Genomic DNA, 18,567 nt, shown 5'->3' on the forward strand with positions numbered 1-18,567 from the left:
CAGAGGGAGCCCCCTGGTGGAGTACTGTGAAGCCGTTACCATGGCAACTCCAATGCGCTGTACAGTAGGAGCCATTTTACGGCAGTACAGTAGAAGCCGTTTGAAGGCACAACAGGCTGTATCTTAACAGAACCCCCCCCCCCTGAGGGGCCTTAGGGGTGTCTTACTCCCACAGTATTTGTTTCCAGAGAGGAAGTCATCTGTGTACCAAGTTTGGTTGAAAATGCTCCAGGCGTTCCAGAGTTATGCTGGGACACGCAGACATTTTTTAATAGATAGATTCCACCCCTGTATCCCGATTTTACCTCACATCCACTCAAATCCAGGTGCAGGTCACTGAGGTGGGTGTTGGCAGACAAACCTTGCATGAGAGACCTGTGTGAGGGGTACAAACACAAATTATTGCTTTTCAACATTTTGGCCTGTCTATTTTTCCCTGTCTTTAACAAGGTGGCCCATCAAACCACCAAATATTTATAGATGAAATGAAGTTAAAAGGCTAAACCACCCAAAAATGTACAACATCAGGAATGGGGTGAAATTGTTGTCCGAACAAACACTCACAACACCTGGGCAAATAACAGGTGTATTTGAGAGACAGATTGGTCTAGTGGTTAAGGTACCATGCTAGAAAGCAGGAGATGTGAGTTCTAGTCCTGCCTGAGGCATGAAACATGACTGGGTGACTTTGGGCCAAACACCCAGAGACGGTGAGTTCTAGTCCTGCCTTAGGTATGAAATGTGACTGGGTGATTTTAGATCAATCACCAGGAGACAGTGAGTTCTAGTTCCACCTTAGGTATGAAATGTGACTGGGTGACTTTGGGCCAATCACAAGGAGACAGTGAGTTCTAGTTCCACCTTAGGTATGAAATGTGACTGGGTGACTTTGGGCCAATCACAAGGAGACAGTGAGTTCTAGTTCCACCTTAGGTATGAAATGTGACTGGGTGACTTTAGGTCAATTACCAGGCGATGGTAAGTTCTAGTCCTGCCTTAAGTACAAAATATGCCTGGGTGACTTTGGGCCAATCACCAGGAGATAGTGAGTTCTAGTCCTGCTTTAAGTATGAAATGTGACTGGGCGACTTTGGACCAATCACCAGGAGACGTTGAGTTCTAGTCCCACCTTAGGCATGAAATGTGACTGGGTGACTTTGGACCAGTCCCCCCCCTCTCTCCCCACCACCTCCCAGGGTCGTTCCCTTTGTTTTACGACTCGACACCTCCGTGATATTGCCCAGGAGACAACCCCTCTGAGTTTTGTTCCAGGAGCCGCTCAACGCGGGACCCGAGACCATGAGACTCACCGCAAGGCTTCTACGGGGACCCTGATGCCGGACAGATTCACAAAGCTGAGCGAGTAGGCACTGCAGAAAAACTGCTTCAGAGAGGGGGGGAATTCTTTTCCCTTCCTGGGGAAGGTGGGGGGGGGGCGGGGGGGGTGGAAAGAGAAATCCTCTTATTTCTTAGCCAGAAAAAGACCCCCCTCCTCTCCCTTTGCAGGTGTTAAAAACGGCATTATCCTTACCGGTGGGGAAAGGTGTTTCGCGAAAGATTGAGGTAGCAGAGACGAGGGCAGCAGCCGTGCAGCAACGCACTAAAAAGCTACAAAAAACCCACAAATAAATAAACCACACGCACCCAGGCGTGAACCGTGACCCTGCTTACTAACTGCCAGGACACCATCCAAAGTTGGCAAGCCACAACGCCGTAGCTCAGGGGTGTCAAACTCGTTTTCATTTCAGGGTTGTCTTCAGGGGTGGGTCCTGGCAGCCACGACTGCTGGTTTGCTCGTGGGCGTGCCGCGGGCAGTACAATAAGCATGTGCGCAGAAGCAAAAAACAAGATGGCGGCACCCACGGCGCCACCCAGAGAACCAGTTCGGGGGCGTGGCAGGCCTGGGTCGCTGCCGGTTCCAGTGACCCAGGCCGCCAAACCACTACTGGGTCAGCCGAACCGGGCCGAACCGGTAGGAACGCACCACTGGTTGTGGGGGGGCATGGCCAGCTTGACGTCACTCCTGACGGGAACACCTGTGGTGGCACAAGTGCTCTGCCAGGGAAAAGACGCTCCCGGGCCCCACGGCCTCCTGCAACCCTCTGCCAGTGACAATGGAGCTTGGGGAAGTGTGTGTGGTTCCCCATTCCGGACCCTGTTTTCTGCTGTGACGGCCTCCTGCAGCCCTCTGGGAGATCCGTTTTCGCTGGCCCGACGCCTTGCCAGGGGAAACAGTTTGCAGCTGCAACGGCCTCCTGCAATCCTCTTGTTGTGGCCCGCCAGCACAGCTGGCAGCAGAGTCGGACAGCGAGGAGGTTGGGGAGGAACATGGGCCAGTCCTGGAGTCTGGGAAAGGCTCGGACGAGGGCTCTGTGTCGGAGGCAGAGATGGGGCCAGGGACGTCCGACAGTTATCAGCTGCCTTCGGAGTCAGACATCAGTGAGGCAGACGAACAGCTGGAGCCTGTTCCCAGTGTAGTTGCCAGACGAAGGGAACAGCTAAGGAACAGGGGTCGACTTGGGAGTAAGGCCACAGCTGGACCCCTCTGGCCCCTCCCAGAGGGAATAAAAGAGGAGCGAAAGGGGAGTGGAGTTTGCAGGAGGCCGTTCGTTCATTCCTGCATTCTTGCCTAGTGTTGCGGCGTCTGAAAGAGATCGGCCTGGCCACTCTCCAAGCCTGATCAAGGTCGGTAATTGTGAACTATCTTGAGTGGGAGAGGAAAGACTTTGCTGGAGAGGAATTCACTGTCATTTAAATAAAAGGGGTTTATCGGGACGAGGACTCGGCTTCGTGCTGCTGGGGAAGTCTAGGTCAGAATAATCTCGAGGATCAGCCCATAGATTTCCACTGCTCTCCTCTCCTCTGCCCTCTGTGCATCTGTGTGTCAGGCACTGGACCCAGCTGTTCCTCCTCTTCCTCATCAGCCACCTCTAGACCTGGGGGCTGTTGACTCTCCATCTGAGGGCTGTTGGACAGCTCAGGCTCAGGGGAAGCCTAGGTCAGAAAAACCTCTGCCAGCGAAAACAGAGCTTCACCGACAAAGGCACCGCAGGCCAGTCCTTTGCTGTTTCCAGAGTGCTGTTTCCATGGGCCAGATCAAAGCACACCGGATCCGGCCCTCAGGCCTTGAGTTTGACACCCCTGCCATAGGCACTCCGTAAGCTGTGGTCCCCAACTTTTCTGGCTCGGCAGATTGATCTGTGTGAGCGCCAGGCGTTCATCAACTCCATTTGACCCAGAACAGAGCTGCCTGCACGCGTGGCAGGCTGCGGCTGGTGCAGCCCGCTTACAAATGGGCCGCAGCCCGGTAAAAGTCCACAGCCCGGTGATCGGGGACCCCTGCTTTAGCCAACCCATCCCCCAAATCCGTCCTCTGAAGTCCTCCTTACCGCGTCTACCGCACAATCCGTGGAGGATACGTCCAGGTGAATCAGTGCGTTAGGCTGTGCCAGGAAGGAGTAGAAACTCTTGTCGGGAAGCCCAAAAAAGAAAGGCATCGTAAACAAACCGGGATAAAAGGCAGACATACAAATAGTTTGTTTACCGATCTTTCAACGTGACAAAATGGCAAAAAAAAAGGGAAGAAATGATTTCCACCCTGTCACAGTCGGGCGATCCAAATTCAGATGCCTGGCGCCCGACATCCGCTGTGGTTGAGGGGGGGACGGGCATAGCAGGAGGGAGGAGTTGGGAGAAGAGGAAGAGGAGGAAGAAAGGAGGAGGAGGAGGAAGAGGAGGAGGAAGAAGAAAGGAGGAGGAGGAAGAAGGGGAAGGAAGAAGAAGAAGGAGGAACGGAAGAGGGAGGAAGAAAGGAGGAGGAGGAAGAGGAGGGAGAAGAAGATAGGAGAAGATAGGAGAAGGAGGGGAAGAGCAAGAGGAGAAGGAAGAGCAGAAGAAAGGAGGGGGGTGAAGGAGGAGGGGGAGGAGCAGGTGGGAGGAAGAAAGGAAGAAGAAGAAGGAGGAACGGAAGGGGGAAGAAGAAAGGAGGAGGAGGAAGAGGAGGGAGAAGAAGATAGGAGAAGGAGGGGAAGAGCAAGAGCAGCAGAAGAAAGGAGGGGGATGAAGGAGGAGGGGGAGGAAGAGGAAGAAGAAGAAGAAGAAAGGAGGAGAAGGAAGAAAGGAGGAGGAGGAAGAGGAAGAACAGAATCACAGTGTTGGAAGGGACCCTGGAGGTCTTCTAGTCCAACCCCCCCCCCCCCCCGCTGCTCAAGGCAGGAAGCCCTCTCTCCCACTTCAGGCCAAGGGATGAGGTGCCAATCGCTCACATTAGCCTCGTCGGTGCCCAGGAGGCCGGGGTTTTTGCTTAAGTCAAGATGGCGGAGAGAACTGGTGAAGGCTGGGTTGGCACTGAAGGTCTGGCACAAAACGGCAAGTCCTGAGCAAGGAAGCAGAGAGCAACTTTGAGGGTTCAAGGCCCACTTCCCCCAACTTCCACTCCCAGAATCCCCTGCAATGGCTAGGCTGACCGAGGAATCCTGGGAGTTGTAGTCCAAGGAGACCTTCTGGGAAACAAAGGCCTCACAATCTGGAGAGGGCCCAATTAGCCCTCCCCAGGCTCTCTCTCTCTCTCTTTTCTCTCTACTTCTTTCCTCCCTCCCTCTTTCCTTCTTTCCTTTTCTTCCCTCTTCCTTTCTCCCTCCCTCCCCTTCCTTCTTCCTTCCCTCCTCCCTCCCTATTTCTTCCCTCCTCCCTTCCTCTTTTTTCCTCCCTCCCTCCCTCCCTCCTCTCCTTCCTTTCCCCCTCCCTTCCTCCTTCCTTTCCTTCCTTCCCTCCCTCCATTCTTCCTTTGCTCCTGCCTTCCTCTTCCTTTATTTCCTTCTCTACTTCCTCCCTCCCTCCTCTATATTTCCTTCAACCCTCCCTCCCTCCCTCCATTCTTCCTTTGCTCCTGTCTTTGTCCCTGCCTTCCTCCTCCTTTATTTTCTTCCCTACTCCCTCCCTCCTCTTCCATTATTTCCTTTAATCCTTTCTTCCTCCCTCCTCCCTTCTTCCATTCTTCCCTCCCCTCCTTCCTTCCTTCCTTCCTCCCTCCTTTCCTCCCTCCCTGCATTATTCCTGTTTCTGCCTTCCTCTTCCTCTATTTCCTTCTCTACTTCCTCACTCTCTCTCTCCTCTTCCTTTCTATCGTTCTCTCCTTTCTTTCTTTCTCCCTCCCTCCTTCCTTTCCTTCCTTCCATCCCTCTATCCTTCCTTCCTCCATCCCCTTCCCTCCCACCCTCCTTCATCTTCCTTTATTTCTTTCAATCCTCCCTCCCTTCCTTTCATTCTCCCTTCTTCCATTCCTTCCTTCCTCCCTCCTTTCCTCCCTCCCTATATTACTCTTGTTTCTGCCTTCCTCTTCCTCTATTTCCTTCTCTACTTCCTCACTCTCTCCCTCCTCTTTCTATCGTTCCCTCCTTCCTTTCTCCCTCCAGCTCCCTCCCTCCTTCCTTCCCTTCCTTCCATCCCTCTATCCTTCCTTCCTCCCTCCTCTTCCCTCCCGCTTTTCCTCCCTCCCTCCTTCATCTTCCTTCATTTCTTTCAACCCTCCCTCCCTCCCTTTCTCCCTCCCTCCTTCCTTCTTCCATTCTTTCTTCCTCCTTTCCTCCCTCCCTGCATTATTCCTGTTTCTGCCTTCCTCTTCCTCTATTTCCTTCTCTACTTCCTCACTCTCTCCCTCCTCTTCCTTTCTATTGTTCTCTCCTTCCTTTCTCCCTCCCCCTCACTCCCTCCTTCCTTCATTTCTTTCAACCCTCCCTCCTTCCCTTTCTCCCTCCCTCCTTCCTTCTTCCATTCTTCCTTCCTTCTTCCCCTTCTTCCTCCCTCCCTCCTTCAGCTACCTCGAAGGATTCGAAAGGAAGGCCAAGGCAGCATCGCTGCTCCAAGATCCTTCTCCAAAGCAGCGCCCACCACAGATTCCCTCTTCCAATCCCTCCCTCTCTCCAACGGTGCCCGGGGGGGTACCTTTAGCAGTGATGCCGGTCTTGGAAAGGCAAAGTTTGCTAAGGCCTTTGGGAAAACACAGGAGCTGCTGACTCAGGGCCCCCAGACCTGTGCAAGGGGGGGGAGAGAAGAGAGAGGGGTCAGGGTCTTCTCCTCCCTGCCAAGGACTCCCCCCCCCATTTCAAAGCAAGCTTAGATCATCCCACAGTCTTCTGCAGGGTCCAGTGTTCGCGGACGTTGCTGTATCCCTTATCTTCAAACCCGCCCCCCTGTCCTCCAGATGTGGTGGGAACCCCTAACACCAGCCCAGCCAGCATCCTGGGAGCTGAAGCCCCTCTGCTCAATTTATGGGGGAGCCCTGGGGGGCGGGGTGTCCCTCACCTTTGTCCTCCAAGGGGTTGTGGGAGAGCGTCAGGACGTGGAGGGCAGTGTTGGCGTTTTCCGCCAGGACGTTGGCGAGTTTGATGGCAAAATCCCTGCGGCCGAAGAGAAGGAGAGGAGCAGATCAGGCGGGGAATCTTAACCGGAGAAGCAGGATTTGCGACGTGAGAAAGATGGAAGGGATAAGAATGGAGGGAGGAGGAGGAGAGAAATGATCTCCCCCAGCAGCATCCGCCTTTGGGGGTCACTCCCGGGGAATGTCAAAATCGAGAGACGGGGCTCACGTTTTTAACCCTGCGTTGTCCAGCACCAGTTCCTCCAAGTGGTGAGACTTGCTCACCGTGTGCAAAATCTGCTCGGCGACCTCGGAGCCCTGGAAAGGGAGAAGAAAAGGGGGGAAGGAGAGAAGGAGGCAGGAGGAGGACTTGAGCTGGCCTGGATGATTAGAGGTCCAGCCGACCGTTTGAGCAGCCTCCTTATCAATCCATCCATCCATTCATTTTTCTGTCCATCCTTTCCATCCCTCCTGGCATCTGTCCATCTGTCTGTCCATCCATCCATTCTTCCATCCATCCCTTCATTCATCCTTGCATCCATTCATCCATCCACCCCTCACTCATCTATCCATCCATCCATCATCTACTCATCCATCCATCCATTCTTCTCACCCATCCATCCATCCATCCATCCATTTTCCATCCATCCCTTCATCTATCCTTGTATCCATCCATCCGTCCGTCCGTCTGTCCGTCCATTTTTCTGTCCATCCTTTCATCCATCCTGGCATCTATCCATCTGTCTGTTTATCCATTCCTCTATCCATCCATCCATTTTTCCATTCACCCCTTCATTCATCCTTACATCCATTCATCCATCTACTCACCGATCCATCCATCCATCCTCTACTCATCCATCCATCCATTCTTCTCACCCATCCATCTATCCATCCATCCATCCCTTCATCGTATCCATCCATCCATACTTTCCTCTACCCGTCCATCTGTCCATCCACCCACACACTCAACCATCATCTACTCATCCATTCATCCATTCTTCGCACCCATCCATCCATCTATCCATCCATCCATCTTCCATCCATCCCTTATCTATCCTTGTATCCATCCATCAATACTTTCCTCTACCTGTACGTACATCCATCTGTCCCATCCATCCATCCATTTTCCATCCATTCGTTCATCTGTCCTTGCATCCATCCATCCATCTGTCCACCCACACTTTCCTCTATCCATCTGTCCATCCATCCGTCCGTCTGTCCACCCACCCATCTATCCATCCCTCTATTCTTCCCACCCATTCATCTTTCCATCTATCCATTTTCCATCCATTCATCCTTGCTTCCATCCATCTATCCACCCACCCAGCTACCTATCCACCATCCATCCATTCATCCATTTTCCATCCATTTCTTCATCTATCCTTGCATCCATCCATCCATCTGTCCATCCACATTTTCCTCTATCCATCCATCCTTCCATCCACCCACCCACCCACCCATCTATCCATCCCTCTATTCTTCCCACCCATTCATCTTTCCATCTATCCATTTTCCATCCATTCATCCTTGCTTCCATCCATCTATCCACCCACCCACCTACCTATCCACCATCCATCCATCCATCCATTTTCCATCCATCCCTTATCTATCCTTCTATCCATCCATCCATACTTTCCTCTACCTGTACATACGTATGTACGTCCCATCCATCCATTCATCCATTTTCCATCCATTTCTTCATCTATCCTTGCATCCATCCATCCATCTGTCCATCCACATTTTCCTCTATCCATCCATCCATCCATCCACCCACCCACCCATCTATCCATCCCTCTATTCTTCCCACCCATTCATCTTTCCATCTATCCATTTTCCATCCATTCATCCTTGCTTCCATCCATCTATCCACCCACCCACCTACCTATCCACCATCCATCCATCCATCCATTTTCCATCCATCCCTTATCTATCCTTCTATCCATCCATCCATACTTTCCTCTACCTGTACATACGTATGTACGTCCCATCCATCCATCCATCCATCCATTTTCCATCCATTCGTTCATCTATCCTTGCATCCATCCATCCATCTGTCCATCCACATTTTCCTCTATCCATCCATCCATCTGTCTGTCCATCCACCCACCCACCCATCTATCCATCCCTCTATTCTTCCCACCCATTCATCTTTCCATCTATCCATTTTCCATCCATTCATCCTTGCTTCCATCCATCTATCCACCCACCCACCTACCTATCCACCATCCATCCATCCATCCATTTTCCATCCATCCCTTATCTATCCTTCTATCCATCCATCCATCCATACTTTCCTCTACCTGTACATACGTATGTACGTCCCATCCATCCATTTTCCATCCATTCGTTCATCTATCCTTGCATCCATCCATCCATCCTTTCCTCTACCTGTACATACGTATGTACGTCCCATCCATCCATCCATCCATTTTCCATCCATTTCTTCATCTATCCTTGCATCCATCCATCCATCTGTCCATCCACATTTTCCTCTATCCATCCATCTGTCCGTCCACCCACCCACCCACCCATCTATCCATCCCTCTATTCTTCCCACCCATTCATCTTTCCATCTATCCATTTTCCATCCATTCATCCTTGCTTCCATCCATCTATCCACCCACCCACCTACCTATCCACCATCCATCCATCCATCCATTTTCCATCCATCCCTTATCTATCCTTCTATCCATCCATCCATACTTTCCTCTACCTGTACATACGTATGTACGTCCCATCCATCCATCCATCCATCCATCCATTTTCCATCCATTCGTTCATCTATCCTTGCATCCATCCATCCATCTGTCCATCCACATTTTCCTCTATCCATCCATCCGTCCATCCACCCACCCACCCACCCATCTATCCATCCCTCTATTCTTCCCACCCATTCATCTTTCTATCTATCCATTTTCCATCCATTCATCCTTGCTTCCATCCATCTATCCACCCACCCACCTACCTATCCACCATCCATCCATCCATTTTTCCCACCCATCCATCTTGAAAGGCGAGGACTCCCTTCAGTGGACAGGTGACCCCAAATAAGAAAGGACTCAAGGACCAGTGGCAGGAACCTACCAGCCGCAAATCCTTGCAGTAAAGTTTGGTAAACCACTGGTTATAAGCCAAAGCTGCCACAATCAAAGCGAGGTCTCTGGGACGAGAAGACAAATGGAAAAGGAAGAAGGAAAAAGAAGTTAGAGAAGGAGGATAAACCAGCGATACTTCACCTCACAAAGTTCTCCTCTGCTTTTAAAACTTAGTCTTGAATTCTAGCGTTTCTCGACCTTCGTCCCTTTAAAGCTGTGTGGACTCCAACTCCCAGAGTTCCCCAGCCGCCATTTTGACTGATGAATTCTGGGAGTTATACAATAATACAATACAATAGCAGAGTTGGAAGGGACCTTGGAGGCCTTCTAGACCAACCCCCTGCCTAGGCAGGAAACCCTATACCGTTCCAGACAAATGGCTATCCAGCATCTTCTTAAAGACTTCCAGTGTTGGGGCATTCACAACTTCTGGAGGCAACTTCTGTTCCACTGATTAATTGTTCTCACTGTCAGGAAGTTTCTCCTCAGTTCTAAGTTGCTTCTCTCCTTGATTAGTTTCCACCCATTGCATCTTGTTCTACCCTCAGGTGCCTTGGAGAATAGCTTGACTCCCTCTTCTTTGTGGCAACCCCTGAGATATTGGAAGACTGCTATCATGTCTCCCCTAGTCCTTCTTTCTCTTAAGCTAGACATACCCAGTTCCTGCAACCGTTCTTCCTATGTTTTAGCCTCCGGTCCCCTAATCCTCTTTGTTGCTCTTCTCTGCACTCTTTCTAGAGTCTCCGCATCTTTTCTACATTGTGGTGACCAAAACTGAATGCCGTATTCCAAGTGTGGCCTTACCAAGGGATTGTAAAGTGGTATTAACCCTTCACGTGATCTTGATTCTATCCCTCTGTTGATGCAGCCTAGGACTGTGTTGGCTTTTTTGGCAGCTGCTGCCCACGGCTGGCTCCTATTTAAATGGTTGTCCACTAGGACTCCAAGGTCCCTCTCCCAGTTACTACTATTGAGCAAGGTACCACCTATACTGCACCTGTGCATTTTGTTTTTCTTGCCTAAATGTAGAACCTTACTCTTAGACATGATAGCAGTCTTCCAATATCTCAGGGGTTGCCACAAAGAAGAGGGAGTCAAACTATTCTCCAAGGCACCTGAGGGCAGGACAAGAAGCAATGGGTGGAAACTAATCAAGGAGAGAAGCAACTTAGATATAAGGAGATATTTCCTGACAGTTAGAACAATTAACCAGTGGAACAGAAGTCGCCTCCAGAAGTTGTGAATGCCCCAACACTGGAAGTCTTTAAGAAGATCTTGGATAAACCATTTGTGGTGTAGGGTTTCCTACAGGGGGGTTGCACTAGAAGACCTCTGAGGTCCCTTCCAACTCTGTTATTCTATTACAGTCTAACTGTGGGTACCAGGCTCGGAGAGGAGACCATCAGTCCAGGAGGACCTGGGGTAGGGGAGGTAGGGGAGGGGAGACCCCTGACTGGTGGAGGCCTCTAAAGGTAGCTTCTCACCGACTTTCCAAGTGAGAGAAATCCAACAGGTTGAACTCCCGGTTGTCTTCGGAATGATAAATCGTGTCCACATCCTGGAAGCGGTTGAAGGACCAGAGATAAGAAAACATTCAATTATTTTTACAATTTCCATTGATTCCTCCCAAGGCCTCCAGCGGCTCCATTAAGCACCCCTGTTCTTCCCATCTCCTCCTCTCCCCCATTGTCATGGCCTGGGCGAAGGACCTTGGGAGTGGGAGGGAAAGCCTCAGAGTACAGAAAGGATAGATGAGAGGCTGCAGAGTCATCAGAAGAAAGAGGACTGAAGGAAAATTCTTGGAGAGGGAGAGGGGAGAGGAGAAGAGAGGAGAGAGGGAGGGAGTGGGAGAAGAGAGGGGAGGAGAGAGGAGAGGAAGAGGTGAAGTGAGGGAGAGGAGAGGACAGGAGAGGAGAGCGAGAGGAGAGGAGAGGGAAAGGAAGACGTGAGGAGGGAGAGGTGAGGAGAGGAGACAGAAAGGAAGGGAGAGAGGAGAGGTGAAGAGAGGGAGAAGTGAGAAGAATGAGGGGTGAGGAGAGGAGAAAGGAAGGAAGGGGGAGAGAAGAGGTGAGGAGAGGGAGAGGAGAGGAAGAAGAGAGGAGAAAAGAGAGAAAGGAAGGGGGAGAGGAGGAGAGAAGGGGAAAAAGTCAGGGAAGGGAGAGAGGAGAAGGAGAAGTGAGGAGAGTGAGAGGGGAGGAGAGAGAAAGGAAGGGGGAAAGGAGGAGAGAAGAGGGAAAAGTGAGGGGAGGGAGAGGAGGGGAGAGGAGAAGAAGAAGGAGAGTGAGGTGAGGAGAGAGAAAGGAAGGAGGGAGAGAAGAGGAAAAAATGAGGAGAGGGAGAGGAGAGGAAGAAGTGAGGAGTGAGACTTGAAGAGAGGAGAGAGAAAGGAAGGGGGAGGGAGAGGACAGGAGAGGACAGGAAGAAGTGAGGAGAATGAGGGTGAGGAGAGGAGAAAGGAAGGAAGGGGGAGAGGAGAGGTGAGGAGACGGAGAGGAGAGGAAGAAGTGAGGAGAGTGAGGGTGAGGAGAGGAGAAAGGAAGGAAGGGGGAGAGGAGAGGTGAGGAGACGGAGAGGAGAGGAAGAAGTGAGGAGAATGAGGGTGAGGAGAGGAGAAAGGAAGGAAGGGGGAGAGGAGAGGTGAGGAGACAGAGAGGAGAGGAAGAAGTGAGGAGAGTGAGGGTGAGGAGAGGAGAAAGGAAGGAAGGGGGAGAGGAGAGGTGAGGAGACGGAGAGGACAGGAAGAAGTGAGGAGAATGAGGGTGAGGAGAGGAGAAAGGAAGGAAGGGGGAGAGGAGAGGTGAGGAGACGGAGAGGAGAGGAAGAAGTGAGGAGAGTGAGGGTGAGGAGTGGAGAAAGGAAGGAAGGGGGAGAGGAGAGGTGAGGAGACGGAGAGGACAGGAAGAAGTGAGGAGAATGAGGATGAGGAGAGGAGAAAGGAAGGAAGGGGGAGAGGAGAGGTGAGGAGACGGAGAGGAGAGGAAGAAGTGAGGTGAGTGAGAGGTGAGGAGAGGGGAGAGAAAGGAAGGTGAGAAGAGGAGCGAAGAGGAAAAAGTGAGGGGAGGGAGAGGAGGGGAAAGGAGAGGAAGAAGTGAGGAGAGGGAGACGAGAGAAGAGAAGGGGAGAGAAGAGAGGAACAAGTGAGGAAAGGGATAGGTGAGGTGAGGTGAGGAGAGGAATGGAAGAGGTGAGGAGAGGGAGAAGAAGGCATTTTTAGGTGGCAAAGAAGCCTGTTTGCCAAAGTAAAGATGTTTTCTCTCTCAAATTGAGGGCAAAGATCTTCAGCTCCTCACACACTTGCGAGTAGGTGAGTTTTTAGGAAACAAGGCTTCCTGCCTGGGAGGGAGGGAGGGAGGGAAGGAAGGAAGGAAGGAAGGAAGGAAGGAAGGAAGGAAGGAAGGAAGTTTTGATGAAGAAAACAAGCCACCCCTCCCTCCTCTTGGCTGATCAACTCACCCACTGAACTTCTTCCCGGCAAGACTGTCCATTGTAATCGCAAAGGGCGGCATACGTTTCCGAGAAACCTCCTGAGGGCGAGGGCAAACCCCCCCCCAAAAAAAGAATTACATTCCCTCTCAACTGCTTTCCTGGCCAAGCTTGACAAGCTGAAGATCCGACTTGCACTTGCAACCTTATTACAAGAATTCCCCTTTCATTCTTAACCCAAACCTGTCATCTAGACCGGGGGTGTCAAACTCAATTTTATTGAGGGCCGCATCGGGGATGTGTAGGACTTCGGGAGGCTGGGGTGGGCATGGCCCGTTCAACGTCCTGCAGCCCTCTGCCAGTGAAAATAGAGCGTGCGTCCCTCCTGGGCTCCATTTTTGGCTGCACTGTCCTCCAGCAGCCCTCCCGGACTCTGTATTCTACTGCGATGTCCTCCTGCAGCCCTCCCGGGCTCTGTTTTCAGCTGTGACATCCTCCTGCAGCCCTCCCGGACTATGTTTTCAGCTGTGACATCCTCCTGCAGCTCTCCTGAGCTCCGTTTTTGGCTGCAATATCCTCCTGCAGCCCCTTCGGCTTTATTTTTGGCTGATAAGTTATCTTGCAGGCCTCCTGAGCTCCGTTTTCGGCTGCAATATCCTCCTGCAGCTCCCTGGGCTTTATTTTTGGCTGTGAAGTTCTCCTGCAGACCTCACGGACTATGTTTTCAGCTGTGACATCCTCCTGCAGCCCCCTGGGCTTTATTTTTGGCTGTGAAATTCTCCTGCAGCCCTCCCGGACTATGTTTCCAGCTGTGACATCCTCCTGCAGCCCTCCTGAGCTCCGTTTTTGGCTGCAATATCCTCCCGCAGCCCCCTGGGCTTTATTTTTGGCTGTGAAATTCTCCTGCAGCCCTCCCGGACTATGTTTCCAGCTGTGACATCCTCCTGCAGCCCTCCTGAGCTCTGTTTTTGGCTGCAATATCCTCCTGCAGCCCCCTGGGCTTTATTTTTGGCTGTGAAATTCTCCTGCAGCCCTCCCGGACTATGTTTCCAGCTGTGACATCCTCCTGCAGCCCTCTTGAGCTCCGTTTTTGGCTGCAATATCCTCCCGCAGCCCCCTGGGCTTTATTTTTGGCTGTGAAATTCTCCTGCAGCCCTCCCGGACTATGTTTCCAGCTGTGACATCCTCCTGCAGCCCTCCTGAGCTCCGTTTTTGGCTGCAATATCCTCCTGCAGCCCCCTGGGCTTTATTTTTGGCTGTGAAATTCTCCTGCAGCCCTCCCGGACTATGTTTCCAGCTGTGACATCCTCCTGCAGCCCTCCTGAGCTCCGTTTTCGGCTGCAATATCCTCCCGCAGCCCCCTGGGCTTTATTTTTGGCTGCGAAGTTCTCCTGTAGCCCTCCTGAGCTCCGTTTTCAGCTGCAACATCCTCCTGCCGCCCCCTGGGCTTTATTTTTGGCTGCGAAGTTCTCCTGTAGCCCTCCTGAGCTCCGTTTTCAGCTGCAATATCCTCCTGCCGCCCCCCCTGGGCTTTATTTTTGGCTGCGAAGTTCTCCTGTAGCCCTCCTGAGCTCCGTTTTCGCTGCTGGCAAAGGCACTGTGAGCTGGTCCTTTGCTGTTTCCAGGGGAGCGAGATCCAGCCTGTGGGCCTTGAGTTTGACACCCCTGATCTAGAGAATCTAATATTTCAGGAAGACCGCTTGGGCGACAGACATCTCGCTGAGAGTTCTCGCAAACGGCTCCTTCCAAATTCTGTTTCCAGCATGGCTGGAGCCCTTCATTTCTGACTAGGTCTATAACATTTATATTTATAATCTTTAGCCTAAACAACTGTCAAACATTTAGAAGGAACCAACAACTAACAAACCATGAGGTTTAAAATGGATTTTTTTCTGCGTTCGGCTTCCTTGAAATGAAACCTCAGCCACTGCAAGCAATATACCTTGGATAGCCAAGAACTGGGGGTGGGGGGTGGGGTGGGGGGAGATGACAGAAATCTGATTTATATGCTTCTAAAGCCTCAATGGCTACGAACGCTTAAAAGCAGAATTACGTGGCTAAGTGGACATGGCCCGATCCAGCAAAGCAATTTGTAGCTTTTTATAAGAATGCTTCCGGGATTCAGGTCAGTGGGCTAAGTGGAAAAATATACCATAACGGTAATTAAATTTTCATACAATTGGCTTCGCGGGGAAGATAGCAGTGCCCGAAACTCTCTGGAGTACAAGGATGCGGGGCCTGAAAACCCAAGCCAGACTCCGCGCGTCGCTCGCCTTCTCTCACCGCAAATGCTGTGAATGGTGGAATTCGAACTTTCCGAATTGGGGGAGACGTCCCGGGAGGTCTCCGGCGTTTCCACGTTCCCGTGACGGATCAGGCAGCTGGAATGGAATAAGGTGGGGGGGGGGAGGAAAAAATCGAATTTATATCAGGAGCACCTGAGTCTGAATTTTGATCACATCACCCCCAGGGACGTTGCAATAGTCGTAAGTCTGGAAAACGGTCATAAGTCGCTCTTTTCAGTGTCTGTTGTAGGGAGTGGTGCGGTGGCCTAGAGGTGCAGCTCTCGCCTCGCAATCAGGAGGCTTTGAGTTCAATCTTAGTTAGAGGCAGATATTTCTCTTTCTGGGCATGATGAGAATCTATCTGCTAAACAAAACTCCGCATTGGCAACAAGAAAGGCAAACGGCCATTAAAAAAACACTCTGCTAGCGCTATTCAGTTGCTCAGATTCCACCCCGCAAGGGATTAAGGGATTTCTTAAACAATGATGATGACTAAATGAACTGTTGTTAAATTGAAAACTAGCTGCATCAGCAAAAACAAAACAAAAAAAAACACCAGGCATTTTTTGATCATTTCCCCAGGATACTTGCTGTTTTCGCTTACTCACACAGAAGCTGGGTTTGGGAAAATTTTGGCTAAAGCAGAATTGACATGTCTGGTCATCTGTCCGGCACTTTCTGGAGTTGGAAATTTCAGGTTATAGTTGGCTTTTTCTGTTTCCACCAAGATCTGAATGTCAGGAAGGAAGGAAAGGAAAGGAAAAGAAAGGAAAGAAGGAAGGAAGGAAAGAAGGAAGGAAGGAAAGAAGGAAGGGAAGGAAGGAAGAAAGGGAGGAAAGGAGGAAAGGAAGGAAGGAAAGGAGGAAAGGAAGGAAGGGAGGGAAGGAAAGGAAGGAAGAAAGAAAGGAAAGAAGGAAAGGAAGGAAGGGGAAGGAGGGAGAGAGGAAGGGAGGAAGGAAGGGAGAGATGGAAGGAAGGAACTTTGTAAAGATCGATCCTCAAGTCAATAAATAAAACCTATTTTATTTTATTTTATTTTGTTAGCGAAATGAGCAGTTCTTTACCTGGTTGTGATTCAATGGGTTTAATGCTCGGATCTCCAAGACATTGAATGAGCTTTCGGGCTATGCAAGAGAAGGAAGAAATTTAGTCTGGATTTCTATCCGTATAAAAATGTACATTTCATTCAAGTCGAATGCCATTTGAGGGATGTGGCCATGTTATTCTTCCCTTGACAACAATACAGGATAGGTCTTTTCCTGATTCCTATGTGATGCTTTTTTTTTAAAGTCACAATGTTGGCACATCCAATCTCCAATGTCGGTTCTGTTCCATATTTTCTATTCTATCCTACATTCTATATTTTCTACTTCTGCTCTTTTCCGTTTTGTTTCATTTATTCTATTCTACTTCATTTTGTTCTATTTCTTATTCTATTCTATTCTGTTCTAATTCTATTCTATTCCTTTTTCTATTCTATAGTCTACACTATACTATTCTATTCTTTTCTATTTCTATTTTGTTCTACTTTAATTTCTATTCTGTTCTATTCTGTTTTGTTTCTATTTTATTCTATTCTATTCTAAATTCTATTCTAAATTCTATTCTCTTCCTTTTTCTATTCTCTATTCTATACTATTTCATTATATTCTATTTCTATTTCATTTTGTTCTATTTCTATTCTATTCTTTTATTCTATTCTATTCTAAATTCTATTCTATTCCTTTTTCTATTCTATAGTCTATACTATTCTATTCCATTTTGTTCTATTCTATTCTAAATTCTATTCTATTCTGTTCTAATTCTATTCTATTCTATAGTCTATATACTATTCTATTCTATTTCTATTCCATTTTGTTCTATTCTATTCTAAATTCTATTCTATTCTATTCCTATTCTATTTCATTCTGTTCTATTTCTTATTCTATTCTATTCTGTTCTAATTCTATTCTATTCTATATTCTATACTATACTATACTATTCTATTCTATTTCTATTTCATTTTGTTCTATTTCTATTTCTATTCTGTTTCCATTCCATCTCTATCCTATCCTATCCTATCCTATCCTATCCTATCCTATCCTATCCTATCCTATCCTATCCTATCCTATTCTATCCTAATGTTATTCTGTTTCATTCCATTCCATTCATTAATTTTGTTTCGCTTCTCCAGACATTTAGCTGGGGCATAACTCTTGCTCTAGAATCGGCAACTGCAGAGAGTCCTCGACTTACGAACCCACATTTTCGGCGCCCAGCAAAAGATTTGCTAAGTGACTCTCGCCCCATTTTACGACTTTTCTTGCCACAGTGGTTAGGTGAAGCACCAAAGTCGTTAACTTAGTCACGCAGCTGTTAAGTGAATCTCGCTTCCCTGTTGACTTTACTCGTCGGATGTTCGTAAAAGGGGATCACGAGACCCCGGGACACTGCGACCGTCATAAATATGAGCCAGTTGCCAATTTTGATCCCATGACCACGGGGAATGCATCAATTGCTATAAGCGTGAAAAATGGTCATGAGTTACTTTTTTCCAGGACCGTTGTAACTTTGAACCATCACTAGATGAACTGTTGTAAGTCGAGGACTGCCTAGAACACAAGGATGGGACACCACTAGGAAATCCTCGTGGAGTAAAATAGACTGGGACTCACAACCTGGAGGAATCTTGCCCTAAAAAGGACAGGGATGTGTTTATTGAAGTCATCAGAAACTGAGGTTCCTTTTAGGCGGTTAGCCTTACCTAATTTTAATTCTTTGGAAAAAAGGGAAAGGAGACCACCAGAAACTCCTAAATGCCCACTCAGAAATTACTGGAAGAGAACATGAATTGCCAGAGATGAAATAGCATTGAACCTTCTTCCCTTTAGATCAATCTCCCGCAACAAACTTTAAGATGTATGCATTTCAACTCCCAGAATTCCCAGCTTCGGTGACTGGGGAATTCTGGGAGTTGAAGTAATAGCCATCTTAACTATTTTGAGGCTGCGATCAGCGGTGGCTTTCACATTTTGTTACCACTAATCCGCCCCGCGGTGCCCTCTCACTTCGCATGCGTGCCCACTTCACAGGTGGACCCCAGTGGTGGGTTCCAGGCGGTACGGTCTGGTACGGCTGTACCGGTGGTAGCTGGGAGCAGTGGCCACCGTACTGGAACGGTGGCTCGTTTGGCCCGCTCGCCTGCCCGCATCCGGTTTTTGACGCAAACGGGTGTCAGCTGGGTGTCGCAGAGCGGTTGCATGCCCGATGAGGACACCCGGCCAGTGTAACCCAGCATACCGGTTGTGACGAGATCCAGAACCCACCACTGGCGCACACGCCCCTTCCACGCGTGCACCCGGCTTCAAAAACGTGCCCGCGATTTCCACTACCATTTCGGGTGAACCGATCTGAACCGGCTGAATAC

General features: G+C 49.6%; 2 protein-coding genes across 2 annotated transcripts in view; one reads left to right on the forward strand and one right to left on the reverse strand.

The window, feature by feature from the left end:
* LOC309401952 (capping protein, Arp2/3 and myosin-I linker protein 3-like) overlaps window positions 1–16,311 on the reverse strand; it is a 38,334-nt gene extending 22,023 nt beyond the window's left edge. The window contains exons 1-14 of the mRNA XM_081971339.1: window positions 16,226–16,311; window positions 15,770–15,891; window positions 15,160–15,257; window positions 12,907–12,977; window positions 10,938–11,011; window positions 9,443–9,518; window positions 6,588–6,676; window positions 6,304–6,398; window positions 5,944–6,030; window positions 4,266–4,375; window positions 3,390–3,467; window positions 1,532–1,608; window positions 1,311–1,415; window positions 306–375 (exon numbers count right to left, since the gene is read on the reverse strand). Coding sequence (XP_081827465.1) covers window positions 306–375; window positions 1,311–1,415; window positions 1,532–1,608; window positions 3,390–3,467; window positions 4,266–4,375; window positions 5,944–6,030; window positions 6,304–6,398; window positions 6,588–6,676; window positions 9,443–9,518; window positions 10,938–11,011; window positions 12,907–12,977; window positions 15,160–15,257; window positions 15,770–15,825 — 1,086 coding nt within the window. The 5' untranslated portion in view covers window positions 15,826–15,891; window positions 16,226–16,311. The remainder of the gene's footprint in view (window positions 1–305; window positions 376–1,310; window positions 1,416–1,531; window positions 1,609–3,389; window positions 3,468–4,265; window positions 4,376–5,943; window positions 6,031–6,303; window positions 6,399–6,587; window positions 6,677–9,442; window positions 9,519–10,937; window positions 11,012–12,906; window positions 12,978–15,159; window positions 15,258–15,769; window positions 15,892–16,225) is intronic.
* A 1,244-nt stretch (window positions 16,312–17,555) lies between these two features.
* Window positions 17,556–18,567, forward strand: part of LOC309381836 (zinc finger homeobox protein 2-like) — a gene marked incomplete at its 5' end in the record, with an annotated part of 13,418 nt that continues 12,406 nt past the window's right edge. The window contains one exon of the mRNA XM_081933121.1: window positions 17,556–17,561. Coding sequence (XP_081789247.1) covers window positions 17,556–17,561 — 6 coding nt within the window. The remainder of the gene's footprint in view (window positions 17,562–18,567) is intronic.

Source organism: Natrix helvetica (assembly GCF_964273705.1).
Source record: "Natrix helvetica genome assembly, chromosome: Z".
In the NCBI taxonomy this organism is placed as follows: domain Eukaryota; kingdom Metazoa; phylum Chordata; class Lepidosauria; order Squamata; family Natricidae; genus Natrix; species Natrix helvetica.